This window comes from Salvelinus alpinus, chromosome 5 (genome assembly GCF_045679555.1).
Source record: "Salvelinus alpinus chromosome 5, SLU_Salpinus.1, whole genome shotgun sequence".
Lineage (NCBI taxonomy): Eukaryota > Metazoa > Chordata > Actinopteri > Salmoniformes > Salmonidae > Salvelinus > Salvelinus alpinus.
The window spans coordinates 36,030,434-36,049,899 of NC_092090.1; the positions used below are offsets into that span (position 1 = coordinate 36,030,434).

Sequence of the window (19,466 nt, forward strand, 5' to 3'; positions counted from 1 at the left end):
GATTAGTAATGAACTCCCCTCACTTGGTTGTCTAGGTCTTAATTGAAAGGAAAAAACATAAACTAGGCCGTCCATGGAATGAGTTTGACGCCTGTTTGTAGAAGTTTTCTCAGTTGTCACTGTTGGTAGCCTAAACATGGTTCTGAATATGGGTACCAGTGTAGTTCTGTTTGAAGTGCAGATGGGCTGCTTAATCTAAGAATAAAAGCTCATAAGGAAATGGGACTATAGAAGTAAAGTGAACAACTAGGCCTTGGCAATAGCCTAAAGTGCATTGCAAATACTCAACACAATTCTGGTGAATACTCCCAGCCCACTAAATACACTGATCCATTGCCTTATTTAGCTGTGGACACGCTGTACAACTGCTACTAATGGGCCTCATCTTCCCCTTGCAACCACTTACTGACGTGCAAAATTGCTACAGTACTATATTTAAGCAATAAGGGCCGAGTGGGTGTGGTATATAGCCAATATACCACGGCTAAACACTGATGCAACGCAGAGTGCCTGGATACAGCCCTTAGCTGTGGTATATTGACCATATACCATAAACCCCAGAGGTCCCTTATTGCTATTATAGACTGGATACCAATGTAATTAGAGCAGTAAAAATAAATGTTTCGTCATACCCGTGGTATACGATCTGATATACATCTATCAGCATTCAGGGCTCAAACCACTCACTTTATGCCGTGTCACTGTCCTTTGCAACCTACTTCAATAAGAAAGTACGTTTCTCTCTAACCATAATTTCTTACAAGATGCATACCACGTGTGGGCACTGATGACCTTTGACATGTTCTCCAAAAGGATCAGTCCATTGCAATAAAACCTTTCAGTATGGGAATGGACCAATAAATAATGGTGTGACAATGTGCTATATTAAGGCAAGAATTCCTTCAATCTAAACTAAGTTAACTTCCATGGTAACAGGAATTTCTGTAATTTTGGGCATTCCTCAGAGGCCTACCAAGAAACAGAGGAAGTGTTTGAGAGCTTGCCTTGGTCACTGGGGAGTTATACATAGCAACCATGCACCAATACAGTAGGTGCAGGACATTATAAACCATATTAAATGGCCATGTTGCTGCTCTTGGGCTCACATTTACATGCCTGAATCTTGATTAAATATTACACAGGATAAGTCTAAGTGAACTCAGTGTTTAACTTTATTTGAAAGTTAAGCAATAGTGGTACACAAGAACATTCTTAGCACTTACAGAACCTTACAGTAACACTTATAGAAAGTTGTACAGTACAGATGTATACCGCATGATTTCATCAGATCATAATAAGTTGAGATGATTATTTTTTTAACCATGATAAAAACAATCAATAAATATCTGGATCAGACATTATGGCAAACAGGCTTAAAATTTTCACACGAGGGGGGCAGAGAAAGTGTAACAAAATCTAAATTATTTCTCATGTTAACTTTATTCACCAATAAAACATGTTGCACTTCTGTGTAGTTTGAAAATTGTTGCATGAGAACAGACCAAGTGTGAGTTGGTTTTCCATGGCCCAATGCCCCGGGTGGGTAATTTGCACATTTTTAGACCATTCCATTGGGCACCGAGCCATGCAAAACAAACTCACCCATTGTTTGGTAGTTCCCTGTAAAGAAATCAGAATTCAAGTATCACAATGTTTGAAAGATACAGAAGGGGGGGGGTACACAGCAACGAGGGTTGATAAATTAACAAGGCCGCATAATTTCATCTCCCAGGTGATGTGCCATACATCCATTAACAAAAACACTTTTTTTTTTTTAAAGGTCTGAATTTTGAATTCTTACAATCACGATATTATTGTGCAAGTAAAACCATTTGTTTTTTTATTACAGACTTGTGCATTAGTCCAGACTAAGTGTTTACATTTGAAATGGAGACATTATGTAATTCAAACCCAGCACATGAAGCCCATAATGGAGGAGGTAGAAACACAAGCAAATAAAACCATTAAATGTTATGGTAACCAATGATAACAGTTGAGGATTCTTTGTAACAATCAAGGGATGAGTGAATATTGCAATGACTCATGTATGACGTTGAGCAAAGTGCATCTCTACAGTGTTGCTAATTGGTTAACAAACAAAAAAAAGCATAGAATTCAGCAGCAGGAACAAGGCCCTTGCAATTGTCTTGAAGAATAACAAAGGTCTAGATTCAAAGCAGCTAATACCATTGATCTTAAAAAGGGGCTCTTAAAAACAGATGGTAAACCATTATTACGCTTAAGCGCTAGAAAAGAGCCAAAAAAATAAATAAACATGCATTGGCTTAACATGGCCAAAAACTTGATAGCGGAATGAAGTGTTGCAGTGGTTAGGTATGCATATCATATTGGGACAGGGGAGATGGGAACAAAAAAAACAGTATCAATAGCATTTTTGCACCATAAGGCTTTTGGCTGGATCTTCAGTCAGCTTCCTCCTCAGACTCCTCTTCCTCAGCGGTCTCCAGCCAGGTCAGCCACTGGTTCACCTTCACAGGGAACATACCATGAGCCCAAAACAGAGATACACCACAGACATGGGTAATACATTTCTGGTCTAATAAAAAAAGCCAGTTTAGTATGCACCTGCAATGGTGTGAGTTGCAATACAAATTGTCTGGGAGTAGATGTCTAATTACCTGGAATAATGCTTTTCCCTTTCCAGGAAACTCTTGAGTTATGTCTTCTTTCCATGCAAGGAAGGCTTCTTCTTCAATGATTTCCATATCGTAGAAGTGGACAAAATAGCGCAGTAACATGCCTAGAGAACAAAAATCTGTATTTAAAAAAAACTGTTTGAACAAAAACCCGTAGGCAAATGTTTGCATAGTAATAATTTGACCCTGTGACCTGTACGTACCTTTAGGGAAAGCTTTAGCGTTGCAGTGGACCTGCAGTGCATAGAGGGCACTGACTTGCAGGTCCTGGTGATCATGCAGGAACTTCTGCATCACTGGCTTGAAGGCCAGCAGCAGCTGCTTCTCCTGGTCCAGCTGTTCTTTAGTGGGGGCTGATAACTGGTCTTCTTCCTCACTGGCATTTATCTCTTGGGCAATGTACTGCAAGAAACTGGAGGGGGGAGAGCAGAATTCAGACAGTCTTAACATAAGTCATTTCAAGATGCATAACCACAGAACTCTGCAATGTGGGCATTAGCCCTTTCCCCATACCTGGTCATGAGGATGTTGACGAAGCCCTTGTCAGTGTGGAGCTTAGGGGAGATGTTGTCCTTGATCCACTTGTAGATGGACTGGGGAGAGGGGTCTGCTTTGATCTGCTTCAGCAGTTCCTTTTCCAGCTTCATGAGTGGGAATAAGAAGCTCAGGCCTTTGCCCTCCAAGATCTCTAGCATGCGATCTTTGTTTTGGTCGATTTCTGCAGATGTGAGTTTTGGCAAATGTCAAAATCACAACAATCATGTTCAAATGTGAAAACTTGATAACTTTCTAGGATAAGTGTTTAGGAGATGTTAACATACCAGGCAGCATCTTCTGCATGTTGACCTTGCTTTGCTGGAATAGATCAGTGAGCCACTCTCGATCCTTCAGCTTGGCAGTCTGTTGCAGACAAAGCAGGAAGAGGGGAAAGTGGGTGCCATTCTCCAGAGGGTGGGCCAGCTCATCCATGCTCACCAGGTCTGCGATGATGGCTCGAGCCGCAAACTGGGCCAGGTAGGACTTCACCAGAGGAACGTCCACTTCGATCTTGGGACACTGGTCCAGAACACTGAGGAAAGCCTGTAAAAAAGTACACAAAGGCATGTGGTGAGTAAATTCACTGAACAGTAGAACCTTTGATATCTTACAACAAAAGCTCTTTGCCATGACTGGAAGACTGACCCGCATGAAGCTCTCCCCAGTAACAAGGCCCTCTGTGCGGAGTGTGTGGATCAAGGTGCTGGCATGCTCCTTGTCTTCATCTGGGCAGTCAAGAGAACAGATCACGATCTTGCTCAACATCTCAGGCAGGAAGTGTTTGGGAGCCTTCATCTCTCTTACACAGTTCACAGCTTCATCAATGTTTTTGCTGTTCAGGTAATCGGTCACTATGGTCTCCTGATAAGATATAATATGGACAAAGATTGTTAAGTTTCACTTTTTTTTCTCTCTATGGGGCAAAAAGTACAACTTGAGGGAGTGCCTGAGATAGTAAAGTGGAACATACGGTCATCTTAAGCAACTCTTCCTTTGCAGGAGGCGGTTTCTTGGTGGTCTTTGGAGGTTTTTCCTGAATTGGAGGAGGGTTGGTTTTCAGACCAAGCAGAGGAGGCTGAGGAATGATAAGACCGTTTAGAGTGGGCACAGACTTTAGATAAGGATCATCTCCAGCTTAATACTATAAAAAAAGCAGTATGCATGTTTGTCTTTACCTGTCCCAGTGGTGGTGTTTGAGTGTGTGGAGGTTGAGCACTTGGAGGAATCATTGTTGGTATCTGTGGCTGCAACTTTGGCACTTGGTTTGTGTTGAGAAGGAATGACTGTGCCGGCCTTAGACTGATCTAAGAAGGGGAATAGAGGGTATTATGCATCGTTCTCATCTCTTGCATTAAAGTGTTTTGGCTTATTGCCTGTGCAAACAGTGGTTTAAAAGAGTGGGTATCTACCAGGTGTTGTACCTCATCAGCGTTGAGCGATCCTTTCTTGATGAAACGCGGTGCCATGTCCTTAGACTGAGCCTGCTGTTGCTGGTTCTGGAAAATTTGATTCTGCCCCTGAGAAAATATTTGAAATTACTTTGGATGCAATGCCACATCCATCAAGATTTGAGCAGTTAAAGAATACTAAAAAGCTACTGCTTTTAGTAAAGGGTGTAACCTTCACCTGGTTAGTTTTGATGAAGGGCTTGCCTCCCATCTCGAACTGAGACTGGGTAGCAGGGGCTGTGTGCCCACTGTGGCCGTTGAAGAGTGGGTTGGTGCGGTGACGGCCCATGGTGGGCGAATACCGGTCCTGAATCACTCCAGGACCTGTGCCGATCCCACTCCCTAGTAGCCAGGACACACATGTTAAACGTTGGACAACAGGACTCGAGATGGACAGCAAAACTCAAACTACTCAAGAGAGTCAGTCATGGATGTACCTGGCATCTGTCCAAACATATCCGCCAACCCTCCAAGAGTTTCCCTGTCAAGTTTCATCCTAGGCATGAAGGGCCCCTCCAAAAAGAAGTCAGTCCTCATTCCCTGGGCCATTGGTGGAATAAAAACACCCAAATCCTGCAAGACAAAGCAAACGTGTATTAAGACAAGCCGTGGCAATACAGATTCATAAGATTTAGCTGCACTTAATAAAGAATGGTTAACTAACTTTTACTGCTTCCTGACGAATCTGGTTAATCGTCTTCGGTCCATTATCGATAAAAGCTTTGCGAGCCACCCAATTGTTCTCTCGCAACTCCACTGAATCCTGCACCAGGAAACGAATCCTTGCCGGCAAGTCCTTGTTGTTCATTAAGGATTTCATACGGCCAAAGTACTGATCCATTAAAGACTGCAAGAGAAACAAAATTAGCCACGCCCAAATGGAAAATATTAAGATAGTAAATAAAATGACTCGAGTATATGCTTACCCTAGCCTTTTCATGATCGAGTCTAGGCCCCACTGTTCTCATTATCTGACAGAGGCACTCCAAATCTTCCCCCATATCCTTAAGTTGGACTCTCTTCTTCTTTTCCAAAAGCTGAAATAAAGACAAAGGAATTGTTAACATGCATTTCATATGGTTTAACAATGTAAAAACAGTTCTGATATATTCAACTTACTGTTTTGATGCACTTATGAAGGATAGATTCATGGATAAGATCAAGTTTGCCCAGTTCCCCAATGAATTTGATATTGCCCAGCATCTTAAACTTGGCAATGGCATGCTGCTCCTCTTCCTCAGAGGTAAGAGGGTTGTCATGTTTGTCATAGACTGAGGGAATAGAAAAGAGCAAAGGTTAACACAATCAACCACACAGGGCACAGAAAATATGCACATTTTTCAAATGTTCACTCACTTTCAACATTTTTGGCGCGGTTCTCAAATTCATCTTGAAGCTTAGAAATCAAAAGTCTCCTGAATGTCTGCAACACACATTGTTGCGAAATGAAAAGATTAGAAGGGAAAAAACACCAAAACGAGATTCATCAATGTTGTTTAAACCCCCATGATACCATTGTCTATAATGGTAGTAATCAATCTGTGATGAGGATGACAACGATGCTTACGGTGCTTTGTTTTTGTGACGTTTGGATCTCTGGCGATGGGCCGTCAAAGTTCGGTGCGTCCTCTGCCAAGCGCAGACATAGCTGAGCATAAAGCGAGCTATACTTGGGCTCTTCGAGGGCTTTGTCAACAATCTGTTTGAAATGGGGTGACCGCACACTTAACAATATAGCCATTTTCCACTCGATCAATAATAACCATTAATGCACACAGAATTGAATGCTAATAGATTTTAAATTACCAGCAAGATCACTCCTTTTAGGACGAGTTTTGAATCTACGCCCACATTCAGGAGCTCAAGGCATAGCTTGTCAAACTTCTCGGGGGTCAGTTTATTAAGTATGCTGAGGATAGAAAGAATAGGAAACATTAAAAGAGTTAGATGCACTATTGCACTATTGTAAAGTGGTTGTTCCACTGGATATCATAAGGTGAATGCACCAACTTGTAAGTCGCTCTGGATAAGAGCGTCTGCTAAATGACTTAAATGTAAACATGAAAAATACTGCATTCTGAAGACAAGGCATTATCTGGTTTTATAAAATAGCACCACTAACACACATTCACTGAAATCTGCTGACTTGAAAACGGGCCAGTCATTTCTGATGGATTTCAAAAAAAGCAACGGGAAGCAACCAGAATCAAGTTGGCAAACAGCCTACAAGATTACATTTTTATTTGAATCTAATTTGTGTAGCCACAATTTATTAAGGGATACATACCCTCTCACTTTCCTGAAGATTGCATCATGTCGTTCTTTTTCGTTGGAGGCATTGGCATCTCGTCTAGTGCTTCGTGAAGGAACCCATCTCTGAACGCTAGATCCTGGGGCTTTCCCCAGGAACTCGCTGCAATTAACAGCATTAGTGACATCTGAAGTAAGATTGTTTGGAGTAACATTTAGTTTTAGTAAAATGGCTTGAATAGTACCTGTTGCCGACAGTCTTGGGATGGTACTGAGAGGCACCCCTACCTCCTCCCCCACCAGAAGAAGCACTGTGGAACAAATATGATTTACTTGCAGAATAACGTGAACAAAAGAGCATAGCTAGGACTATTAAAGCTATAATCTATTCTACACTATGAGGGATATCAGTAGGAAGTGAAACAACGACCTATGAGGACTAAATTGCATTTAGACTGAAATAAGTTACAATCTTACCTGAAACGAGAAGCACCCCCTTCAGCAATCACACTCTCCACTTTGGCGGCTTGACAACGATGAATTCCCGAAAATATTAATATTCAAAGGGTGGGGGTAGGCAAAAGCGACCTTTAGAAAGAAAAGCCTTTTTAGAGTACAAAGTAGATTAATACATTGACGCATGGCATACACTTCCTGCTAAAGCACAGAGTTAGCTAGCTAGTTTCACTCGCAGCTAACGTTACACATCCTTTGTTGTAAATGCCTAGTAGCTAACGTTAGCTAACTAACGTTACTGTAGTAGCCTGTTTGACTCATTTAACTAACTAAACAACATGGCAAGGACGTTGTAATGCTGAGATTCCGAATCCATGGCATGTTTAGCCATCCATGTCTGTTTTGATCAATAAATTGATCACTGTTTTGGTATCAATTTACTAATGATTACGTTAGCTAACAAGCTAGATAATTAATGTTACCGGTAACTAGCTCATAATTTCCTCTCTGCCTGTTGGTTGAGGTGGACTAGTTAACTACGTTGGCTGGCTAACTAGTTAGTAAGCAGTCACTTTCAACATTTCAACATCATTATTGTCAGCGGTCTTGTGATACGATATCAACATTTACAAAGCTTATTGGCTAACGTTAGCTGTCATCATTAACAGTTAAATGAAAATAACAATATGCCGGTTCTGTGTGGCAAGCGCTTAATATTAGTAGTATTTTACCAATGGCAAGACTCAATTTTCTGCTAATGTGTCGTGATAAATTGTAGTTAAACTGCTAGTTAGGTTATAGACTGCTATCCAGTTAGCATACGCAGGAAACGCCACATTGGAAAGCTAGCTAGGCTAACACTCGGAAGCCATTTTAGAACAGTTAAACGGCCAGCTAGCCAAACCTAAAGTTAAACACTGACTAGATTTAACGATCATACCTTCACCGAAGGAACGTCAGTTTTGTAGTTTGTGTGGTTCCAAATGTGAGAAATAAAAATAAAGAAGGAAGGACCCTGTTTGGTCGTGATTAATTAACTGGAAATACTGAAATAAAAAGCAGTGCGTTCCAGGACCAGACCTCGCACCGGTGAGAAGAACGCTGACTGTAATCTACGTCATGCGTTGATGGGACTGCCAGTCTTTGTATCACACATAAAACAGAATCAAACACCACCCTCTCCAAGCGCCCCTACATATTTAAAAAAAAATCCCTAAATAAAAAATGTAACGTCAGTTTACTGGGGGAAATAAACGCAAGATGTATGTATGTGTTGTATTCCTGGACTGAATGCATAAACTGCATTATCTCTCAATTGTTATAAAGCCTTTTATCTAATTCTTTTTTATCCATTATATCAGAGGTTACTGTCTGTTTTTTCCATTCTATTTATTTGTGTCTGAGCTATTGTAAATGTGAGTTTGTGTTTTTATATCATTATTAGTTGCATATCTGGATACAAAAAAACATATGTGGTGTTCTCCCATGGTAAAACCCCTCTTTTTCAATTTCTGTAAAGCCATGGGTAGTATGTGTCTCATTGGCACGGTTATCAGAGAGCCAAAGTGCACAGGATGTGGACCCAGACAATGTGGTTTTGTCAGTACAGTACATTGATTGACTGGGGGTCCGGTGCCTCCAGGCAGTATGTTTAGGTATAGGAGGCTCACTGACACATCTCTGATAAAAGTGAAAGAGAATACTGGTTTCATGTAGCCTATTGTTGTGAGTTCTTAGGGATTAAACTTGATTCAGTGGGCTATTTTACGATTGTCCTGACTTTCAGTATTCTCATTCAGAGATTTCAAAACATTAACACTATTTGATTTACAGTTCAGTGTAGTGTACAGAACGTTCTGCTCTGAGATTTCACATGGTCATGATGAACTGAGATGAGGGCCAGACTATGTTGCTGAAAGAAGTTCCTGGAACTTGCTTGTTGTGACACTATTGCTTGTTGACACTATTGATCAAAATGCTCATAAGGTCATGTTAAGTCAGATCCTCATGCCTCTGGTAAATGGCTACCAGTGCTCAGGTATCTTTTTCTACCACCCACACCATACATACAATACAGATCCTGACTTATTCACTGGTTGTACCTCAAAGCCCTCCACCAGCAGCTGAAACTTTAATCAATCTTTCTCTTGTCTATGTGTCTATTGGTTTTATGTACTGTTTTGTGTTTGTCAAGGTTCACTAGATTACATCATGGTCGGTTAGAACTTTAAGCACTATATGTAAGCACTGTTTTCTAAACAACTGGGCATAGACGTCAATTCAACGGCCATTTCACCTTGGTTCCATGTAATTTCATTGAAATGACATTGAAACAATGTTGATTCAACCAGTGTGTGCCCAGTGAGAAGGAGCATAGCCCTAAATAAAGGTTGAATTATCAAGGAAGTGAGCATTGTGTTTCTCCCAAGTATATTTCCGTTTGGAAGAAGAGGTTCTTGAGGCCGGCATGACTCAAGGCTAGACACATTCCATTCTGCCAGTCTGTACCTGTCGGTCTCTCTTGTAGTGTGTCATCAGCCCAGCCCATTGTCTGCCACAGTAGACATTAGGAAATGCCAGGATGGAGTACACAGACACTGATAGATACAGTGGGGAGAACAAGTATTTGATACACTGCCGATTTTGCAGGTTTTCCTACTTACAAAGCATGTAGAGGTCTGTAATTTTTATCATAGGTACACTTCAACTGTGAGAGACGGAATCTAAAACAAAAATCCAGAAAATCACATTGTATGATTTTTAAGTAATTAATTTGCATTTTATTGCATGACATAAGTATTTGATCACCTACCAACCAGTAAGAATTCCGGCTCTCACAGACCTGTTAGTTTTTCTTTAAGAAGCCCTCCTGTTCTCCACTCATTACCTGTATTAACTGCACCTGTTTGAACTCGTTACCTGTATAAAAGACACCTGTCCACACACTCAATCAAACAGACTCCAACCTCTCCACAATGGCCAAGACCAGAGAGCTGTGTAAGGACATCAGGGATAAAATTGTAGACCTGCACAAGGCTGGGATGGGCTACAGGACAATAGGCAAGCAGCTTGGTGAGAAGGCAACAACTGTTGGCGCAATTATTAAAAAATGGAAGAAGTTGAAGTTGACGGTCAATCACCCTCGGTCTGGGACTCCATGCAAGATCTCACCTCGTGGGGCATCAATGATCATGAGGAAGGTGAGGGATCAGCCCAGAACTACACGGCAGGACCTGGTCAATGACCTGAAGAGAGCTGGGACCACAGTCTCAAAGAAAACCATTAGTAACACACTACGCCGTCATGGATTAAAATCCTGCAGCGCACGCAAGGTCCCCCTGCTCAAGCCAGCGCATGTCCAGGCCCGTCTGAAGTTTGCCAATGACCATCTGGATGATCCAGAGGAGGAATGGGAGAAGGTCATGTGGTCTGATGAGACAAAAATAGAGCTTTTTGGTCTAAACTCCACTCGCCGTGTTTGGAGGAAGAAGAAGGATGAGTACAACTCTAAGAACACCATCCCAACCGTGAAGCATGGAGGTGGAAACATCATTCTTTGGGGATGCTTTTCTGCAAAGGGGACAGGACGACTGCACCGTATTGAGGGGAGGATGGATGGGGCCATGTATCGCGAGATCTTGGCCAACAACCTCCTACCCTCAGTAAGAGCATTGAAGATGGGTCGTGGCTGGGTCTTCCAGCAAGACAACGACCCGAAACACACAGCCAGGGCAACTAAGGAGTGGCTCTGTAAGAAGCATCTCAAGGTCTTGGAGTGGCCTAGCCAGTCTCCAGACCTGAACCCAATAGAATATCTTTGGAGGGAGCTGAAAGTCCGTATTGCCCAGCGACAGCCCCGAAACCTGAAGGATCTGGAGAAGGTCTGTATGGAGGAGTGGGCCAAAATCCCTGCTGCAGTGTGTGCAAACCTGGTCAAGAACTACAGGAAACGTATGATCTCTGTAATTGCAAACAAAGGTTTCTGTACCAAATATTAAGTTCTGCTTTTCTGATGTATCAAATACTTATGTCATGCAATAAAATGCAAATTAATTACTTAAAAATCATACAATGTGATTTTCTGGATTTTTGTTTTAGATTCCGTCTCTCACAGTTGAAGTGTACCTATGATAAAAATTACAGACCTCTACATGCTTTGTAAGTAGGAAAACCTGCAAAATCGGCAGTGTATCAAATACTTGTTCTCCCCACTGTACATTGAAGTTTTCCTATGCTTACTGGCAACCATTAACATTGTACAGGAAGCTGTTTTTACTACATACAGTTGAAGTCGGAAGTTTACATATACCTTTGCCAAATACATTTAAACTCAGTTTTTCACAATTCCTGACATTTAATCCTCGTAAAAATTCCCTGTCTTAGGTCAGTTAGGATCACAACTTTATTTTAAGAATGTGAAATGTCAGAATAATAGTAGAGAGAATTATTTATTTCAGATTCAATTTTTTCATATCATTCCCAGTGGGTCAGAAGTTTACATACACCCAATTAGTATTTGGTAGCATTGCCTTTAAATTGTTTAACTTGGGTCAAACGTTTCAAGTAGCCTTCCACAAGCTTCCCACAATAAGTTGGGTGAATTTTGTCCCATTCCTCCTGACAGAGCTGGTGTAACTGAGTCAGGTTTGTAGGCCTCCTTGCTCGCACACACTTTTTCTGTTCTGTCAACAAATTTTCTATAGGATTGAGGTCAGGGCTTTGTGATGGCCACTCCAAAACCTTGACTTTGCTGTCCTTAAGCCATTTTGCCACAACTTTGGAAGTATGCTTGGGGTCATTATCCATTTGCAACCAAGCTTTAACTTCCTGACTGATGTCTTGAGATGTTGCTTCAATATATCCACATAATTTCCCTTCTCATGATGCCATCTATTTTGTGAAGTGCACCAGTCCCTCCTGCAGCAAAGCACCCCCATAACATGATGCTGCCACCCCCGTGATTCACGCTTGGGATGGGGTTCTTCAGCTTGCAAGCCTCCCCGTTTTTCCTCCAAACATAATGATGGTCATTATGGCCAAACAGTTCTGTTTTTGTTTCATCAGACCAGAGGACATTTCTCCAAAAAGTACGATCTTTGTCCCTATGTGCAGTTGCAAACCATAGTCTGGCTTTTTTATGGCTCGTTTGGAGCAGTGGCTTCTTCCTTACTGAGCGGCCTTTCAGGTTATGTCGATATAGGACTCGTTTTACTGTGGATATAGATACTTTGTACCGGTTTCCTCCAGCATGTTAACAAGGTCCTTTGCTGTTGTTCTGGGATTGACTTGCACTTTTCGCACCAAAGTACGTTAATCTCTAGGAGACAGAACGCGTCTCCTTCCTGAGCGGTATGATGGCTGCGTGGTGTTTATACTTGCGTACTATTGTTTGTACAGATGAATGTGGTACCTTCAGGTGTTTGGAAATTGCTCCCAAGGATGAACCAGACTTGTGGAGGTCTACAATGTTTTTTCTGAGGTCTTGGCTGATTTCTTTTGATTTTCCCATGATGTCAAGCAAAGAGGCACTGAGTTTGAAGGTAGGCCTTGAAATACATCCACAGGTACACCTCCAATTGATTCAAATGATGTCAATTAGCCTATCAGAAGCTTCTAAAGCCATGACATCATTTTATGGAATTTTTCAAGCTGTTTTAAGGCACAGTCAACTTAGTGTATGTAAACTTCTGACCCACTGGAATTGTGATACAGTGAATTATAAGTGAAATAATATGTCTGTAAACAATTGTTTGAAAAATTACTTGTGTCATGCACAAAGTAAATGTCCTAACCGACTTGCCAAAACTATAGTTTGTTAACAAGGAATTTGTGGAGTGGTTGAAAAAGGAGTTTTAATGACTCCAACCTATGTATATGTAAACTTCCGACTTCAACTGTATATTCTGCTAAACGAGCATGTCTATTGAAGTAATAACATCAAGTATTAAGTATGGGGCTGCAGGTAGCCTAGTGGGTAGAGCGTTGGGAAAGTAACCAAAAGGTTGCTGGATTGAATCTCTGAGCTGACAAGGTAAAAATATGTTGTTCTGCCCTTGAACAAGGCATTGTAGACTGTCATTGTAAATAAACATTTGTTCTTAAATGACTTGCCTAGTTAAATAAAGGTACAATTTTTTTTTTATTCTGAAATGTATGGTGGACCAGAAGACCTTGGCACAGTACCTGGAGGCTCTGGGGAAATGAAATCAGTTTAATCAGAGATTGTCTATGAATTATATCCACGCTGACAGACTTGCTTGACATCTGCCAAGTTTTTCTATTTCCCTCTCTGATGAAAAGCCCATTATCTCCAGTCTTGATAGATCCCTCAATGGAAGCACAATAGTGTCATCAGGGTTGGGTAGGTTACTTTCTAAATGTAATCCGTTATAGTTACTAGTTACCTGTCCAAAATTGTAATCAATAAGGTAACTTTTGGATTACCCAAAATCAGTAATATAATCTTTTGGATTACTTTCCCCTTAAGAGGCATTAGAAGAAGACAAAAAGGATCCGTCAAACACATTTGGTTTGTGATCATATTGGTCTCTGACTTGTGGTCAGACTTGCTCAGGTGGAACAAACTTAAACTTGCATCTGTTTTCAATGCTGAATTGAATGCCATTAAGAAAACAGAAAGGCGTCATAATGTTTTTACTTTGCTGAAAACATCCTTTCTGAATTTAAAAGTAATCCAATAAGTAATAATTTAGTTTTTCAAAAGTATCTGTAATCTGATTACAATATTTTTGGTGGTAACGTAACTGATTACAGTTACAGTTTTTTGTCATCAGATTACATGAGCATTGTGAGCTAATGCTATTTTGAAGGAATCCTTGTACTTCATTTTTTTTAAATTCAAGACAATGACCAATCAACATCACATGAACACTTAGAGTACCTTTCAAATTCTATGGTCAACAGACCCGAGATTCCTTTGTCAATGTGGAAGCTGGCTGGTTCATGGTCAGTTCTTATTACCCACTCAAATCCTTTTCTTTATCTCTCATTGTGGAGGTATAGACTTTCCCTCACATTTCTACAGGCAGCTGTGTGACTGTAAGGCTTTCTTAAATCATTAATCACAGAGAAATAGACCAGCTTTCTGGCTTTCAGCGCCCACTGCTGCTAATAAGGCCCAAAGTAATGCCATCAGAAGGCCATTTGTATGAGCTTATTGTAAGCGAGTTTACAGTAGGCCCTATGTATGTAGTGTTTGTGTGCGCCAGTGCCTATGCTAATGTGTGTGAGTAGCAGCAGGTTTTAGTTTGGGGTCTTCAATATACAGTAGCGATTTACAGTACGAGAACTGCCTTGCTGCCCTCTTTTATATGCATTTGTCATTTTAACAGTGCTTACGTATCATCAAATATATTACTATCTGTGACTTTTCCTGGAGCGTTGTCATTTCAGTTTCATATGCAACCTCCCACATTATACGGACTTGCCTAGTTAAATAAAGGTTGAATAGAAAAGTGCTCAGCACTTAGCAGCTCTAATAATTTCACTCACACATTGCTGCCTTGACAGTTTTGGACCCTAAAGGGAGATGTATATGATCATACAGTGTATTTATGTTTTAACATTATAGACTATCATTGCAATACCCCCAATTTAAACAAGTTATTCATGATAGTTCTTTTAACCTTTATTTAACTAGGCAAGTCAGTTAAGAACAAATTCATATTTACAAAACTGTACGACGCTGGGCCAGTTATGCGCCGCCCTATGGGACTCCCAATCACGGCCGGTTGTGATACAGCCTAGATTCGAACCAGGGTGTCTGTATTGATGCCTCAAGCACTGAGATGCAGTGCCTTAGACCTTCATACATGAATCCTGACTAGCAATATGATAGGAATCTCACAAATGCAAATGTCCTAGCAACATTTACCAAATATAAATGGGATAGAGAAAAAAGAAAGACAAATGGAAGTCTTTTCAATGCATATCTCCAATGAAGAATACAGCATAAGCATAGCAAAGGGGAGTTTAGAAATGTAGAAATATTTATGAATCATAAATGATAGGTAACATCAAATCTTACCTGTAGTAATATTTATCTGAGCTTCTATGTCTGTTAGAATGTTAGGCTATCAGTACCCAATATTTCTGATAGGCTATCAGTACCCAATATTTCTGATAGGCTATCAGTACTCAATATTTCTGATAGGCTATCAGTACCCAATATTTCTAATAGGCTATCAGTACTCAATATTTCTGTGAAGGACTCTGATTATTTACTTGCTCTATTACAAATGACCAGTAGATGGTATTGACGAGCTCTTTATAATTTGGAGCCTCTGCTAGTTTCTCGTCTCTACCTCACATGCACACAGAGTGTTCATAACAAGCTGCATGATGTGCCAGGAATCCAGCCTAACTCTTTGAGTGACTAAGTAGATCACCTATTTATAGAATTGTCCGTTTTTTACTAGTTGTTTAGTCAAGTGACGAAACAAACGGTCTGATTAAATCCTAGTGTAAAGTGAACTAATGATACCCCAGTGTGGTTCATTGGGGATGGAGTGTTTGAGTGTTGCAGTATGGTACCGCTTTTGAAGACTGAGGCACACTGGTTGATGACTGATAGGCAGACTCTCTGACAAGCTGCACTCTGAGAGATGGAGGTCCAGCCTCGACAGTAATGGCCTGTCAACCACCTGACAGAGTGACCCATCTTACCCCAGTCTCACTACACTTACATCCCCCTAAAGTTATTCATCTGTGAAAAACTCACTTCTCCCAATATTTAGGTTCAATAGCCCTTGAGGTTGTCATCATATTTCAGAGGGAATCGCTGCAAATTCTGAAATGATCCATGATCTGTGAATAATAAGCAAACAACATTTTCTGTTTAAGTATAGTTGACTGTATCCAAGAATTAGAAACACTGTAAAGCCAGCTGATGTGAATGGTTAATTCCCAGCTGTGTTGGAATGAAAAACGGAGCTCCAAATGTTGCATAATATTGATTAATTTCAATCAAATCATAATGAGAGTGCTCGTGTAATCATTTCATGGGTAAAGAGCAAGGTACTTTTAGTTTATCTGTAGACCTGATACCCAGGAGTGGCAAGAAAGTTTACAGACAGACAAAAACCTTGACCCTACTCAAATGAGCCACTGTTATGTCACTGTATAATATTCCCAACCAAATCCCTCAGGCTTAGTGAGACAAATGGCCATCAGATTGGTTGTGCCAAATGACTTTGGCATGCAGGGAGGTGTCCTGTCAGGACTGAGCGATGTGGGTGCTTCATCTCCCACTCTGATACACACTATGAATTAAAGCCTGATTAAAGGACTGGCCTATCTAAACAGGCCAAGCCACCTGGGCCAGCTGGCCAAAGAAGAGAAAAGACACAGGGTAAGGAGTATTTCATTGTAAAACATTTAAACATAGAATGTGGTCGTAATACAGTCATGTGTTATAGGCTAGATTGGTAGATTTGCAGTACTGTTTTCTTGATTTCCTTTCAATGTTTAGATGGACTTCATTGTCTTTAGAACTTATAGAGATGCTGACATGAAGAGAAATGTGTCCACCATCTCTGTCCACCAGAACTCAATACTTGGCCATCAAGTGGTGTTTGATGGATATTACCTGTGGACTGAATCTTATGACAGACCCTAAACTCTAGGTATTGATCGAGAGAGGGCTTGCAGCCGTGTGTGGAATACTGAGACTGGAAGCAGTCTCACTCACTGACTGAACATACTGTACTGTACTTTATTTTGATTGTGTGTGATGTGTGATTTTTAGTCATATTCAGATTATTCATATTCAAATGAATACTGCAGTCATGCAGCAGTGACGTTCTCAGGGTTTATCCTGACCGTTTTTTGTGTTTCGGAATAGAAATGCATATGCTCTTCTTGTTGTGAGCAGTACAGCTGTTCATAGTACACTATTTCAATAAATGCTTTCTCGCTACACTCACTATCGTATGTGCTTTGTGTTTAACATGCGATGTGAAAACATTTACAAATGTTTGAGCACAGACCAAGTAAATATGTTTATCTGAATTTAAAATCCACAATGAAGTCTGGGACATCCTCACTGGAGAGAGTTATGCTGGGGTTTTCAATAGGTGGACTTGGACGAAGATTTAAAAAGGGCTGTCGAGGCTTGGTGAGGCATTGTCTGAGGCATGAATAATGCAGGCACACACAGTAGAGAATCGAAATGAAATGCTTGTGTGTGATGGCACCAATTTTCAGTTCAAGTGAAGAACAGCTCAAAGATGATTCTGGGTGTCTCCATCATTTTGGAAAAGTCCATAGAAAGTTACACTCAGTTCCCATGTTGCTCGTTATGAATGAAGTGTCAAGCATGTCAGCTCAGAGATGTTCAACACCCAGCAAAGGCTGAATTTACAGTGGGCTTTCAGGAGATTTATCAAATACAGTGCATCCTTGATGTGATGATTTCATGGTTGTTTGTGATTGGAATCTTCAGGGACAAAATGTAAACATTTTAGCATTGCCAAATATGATAAATCTATGTATTGACAGTCATATATCTTATATCCATTGATTTTGTTTGACTAATCTTCATCCACTTTCCATATCAGCGGTCTTTTCCACGAGATCTCCATGAGGGAGATATTTGTTCTGCTGTAGCAACACCTCCAGAACAGAGCATTTATCACATCCTCAAGCACTCTCTCCAGAGTTGTTTTTACCAACAGTAAACAACTTCTGTGCCTCACACATATATATGAGAATTGAGACAGGATAAGGCCTGGCAGTATCCTGAAGGTGTTCACACTGCGATGTGCCTAGATGTGCTGTTTATCTTGGTGCTGGCATGTTATTTCCTGCCAAAGGTGCTCTTCATGTCTCATACTGCATGTGTGTGAGTGTGTTTGCTTGCATGCCTGCAAGCATCCTCAGGTCCTTGGTTTCAGTACGTTGTTATGACGGACCTGCACTGTATTCAGCAGTGGGGGAGGATCTATGCCAATATTCCAGGAAGGCAAGGCTGCAATCTGCATGTCTTTGATCATGTTTATATTTCAGAATACAAATTAGTTTAGCCAATACTGACCTCGTTTTGAAGGAGGCAGGGTGCTTTGCCCTGCATCCTGAATCTCATATACTGAAATATCTCTGATCTGTCTGCCACAGAGCCAAAATCTCCATCTTCTGCATTTAATATTCCTTGATGAGGAGATGCGACCAGGCTTTATGGTAGCCTTGGTTTCTGTGAATCCCAAGTGTGGTCAAAGAGAGCATGGCTTTTTATTACACTGAACAAAAATATAAATGCAACATGTAAAGTGTTGGTCCCATGTTTCATGAGGTGAAATAAAAGATCCCAGAAATGTTCCATACGCAAAAAAGCTTTTTACTCTCAAATGTTGTGCACACATTTGGTTACATCCCTGTTTGTGAGCATTTATCCTTTGCCAAGATAATCCATCAGTCTGACTGGTGTGTCATATCAAGAAGCTGATTAAACAGCATGATCATTACACAGGTGCACCTTGTGCTGGGGACAACAAAAGGCCACTCTAAAATGTGCAGTTTTGTCACACAACACAATGCCACAGATGTTTCAAGTTTTGAGGGAGTGTGCAATTGGCATGCTGACTACAGGAATGTCAATTCTTCTACTATAAGCCGTTTGTCGTTTTAGAGAATTTGGCAATACATCCAACCGGCCTCATGACCACAGACCACGTGTATTGCGTTGTGTGGGAAAGCGGTTTGCTGATGTCAACGTTGTGAACAGAGTGCCCCATGATGGCAGTGGGGTTATGGTATGGACCATAATCTATTTATTTTATTTAACCTTTATTTAACCAGGTATGCAAGTTGAGAACAAGTTCTCATTTACAATTGCGACCTGGCCAAAATAAAGCAAAGCAGTTCGACACATACAACAACACAGAGTTACACATGGAGTAAAACAAACATACAGTCAATAATACAGTAGAAAAATAAGTATATATACAATGTGAGCAAATGAGGTGAGATAAGGGTGGTAAAGGCAAAAAAAAGGCCATGGTGGCGAAGTAAATACAATATAGCAAGTAAAACACTGGAATGGTAGATTTGCAGTGGAGGAATGTGCAAAGTAGAAATATAAATAATGGGGTGCAAAGGAGCA

The 19,466-nt window shown here is 40.8% G+C and overlaps 1 protein-coding gene across 2 annotated transcripts; it reads right to left on the bottom strand.

The window, feature by feature from the left end:
* Positions 1 to 1,154: 1,154 nt before the first annotated feature.
* Positions 1,155 to 8,522, bottom strand: LOC139576027 (eukaryotic translation initiation factor 4 gamma 2-like). Of its 2 annotated transcripts, none has more exons than XM_071401620.1 (21): positions 8,289 to 8,522; positions 7,370 to 7,480; positions 7,138 to 7,203; positions 6,930 to 7,055; positions 6,449 to 6,551; positions 6,210 to 6,341; positions 5,999 to 6,065; positions 5,762 to 5,913; positions 5,569 to 5,679; positions 5,307 to 5,489; positions 5,080 to 5,215; positions 4,821 to 4,984; positions 4,616 to 4,711; positions 4,370 to 4,498; positions 4,165 to 4,269; positions 3,840 to 4,055; positions 3,479 to 3,737; positions 3,171 to 3,375; positions 2,861 to 3,069; positions 2,640 to 2,761; positions 1,155 to 2,489 (listed from the first exon to the last, which is right to left on the bottom strand). In XM_071401620.1, the coding sequence occupies exons 8-21, from the start codon at positions 5,843 to 5,845 to the stop codon at positions 2,424 to 2,426; spliced, it is 2,085 nt and encodes a 694-aa protein (XP_071257721.1). In that variant the 5' UTR covers positions 5,846 to 5,913; positions 5,999 to 6,065; positions 6,210 to 6,341; positions 6,449 to 6,551; positions 6,930 to 7,055; positions 7,138 to 7,203; positions 7,370 to 7,480; positions 8,289 to 8,522; the 3' UTR covers positions 1,155 to 2,423. The 2 variants fall into 2 exon arrangements, with proteins under 2 accessions (XP_071257721.1, XP_071257720.1); XM_071401619.1 differs by having other exon boundaries at positions 4,604 to 4,711; positions 8,289 to 8,457.
* Positions 8,523 to 19,466: the final 10,944 nt, after the last annotated feature.

Bases quoted from the DNA above. Each gene is read 5' to 3' on its own strand.
- LOC139576027 (XM_071401619.1), bottom strand. From the start codon at position 5,845: ATGCTGGGCAATATCAAATTCATTGGGGAACTGGGCAAACTTGATCTT. The intron at 3,376-3,478 runs GTATGTTAACAT...TCACATCTGCAG, and splicing joins CATGCAGAAGATGCTGCCTG to AAATCGACCAAAACAAAGAT. The intron at 3,070-3,170 runs GTATGGGGAAAG...TCCCCCCTCCAG, and splicing joins GTCAACATCCTCATGACCAG to TTTCTTGCAGTACATTGCCC.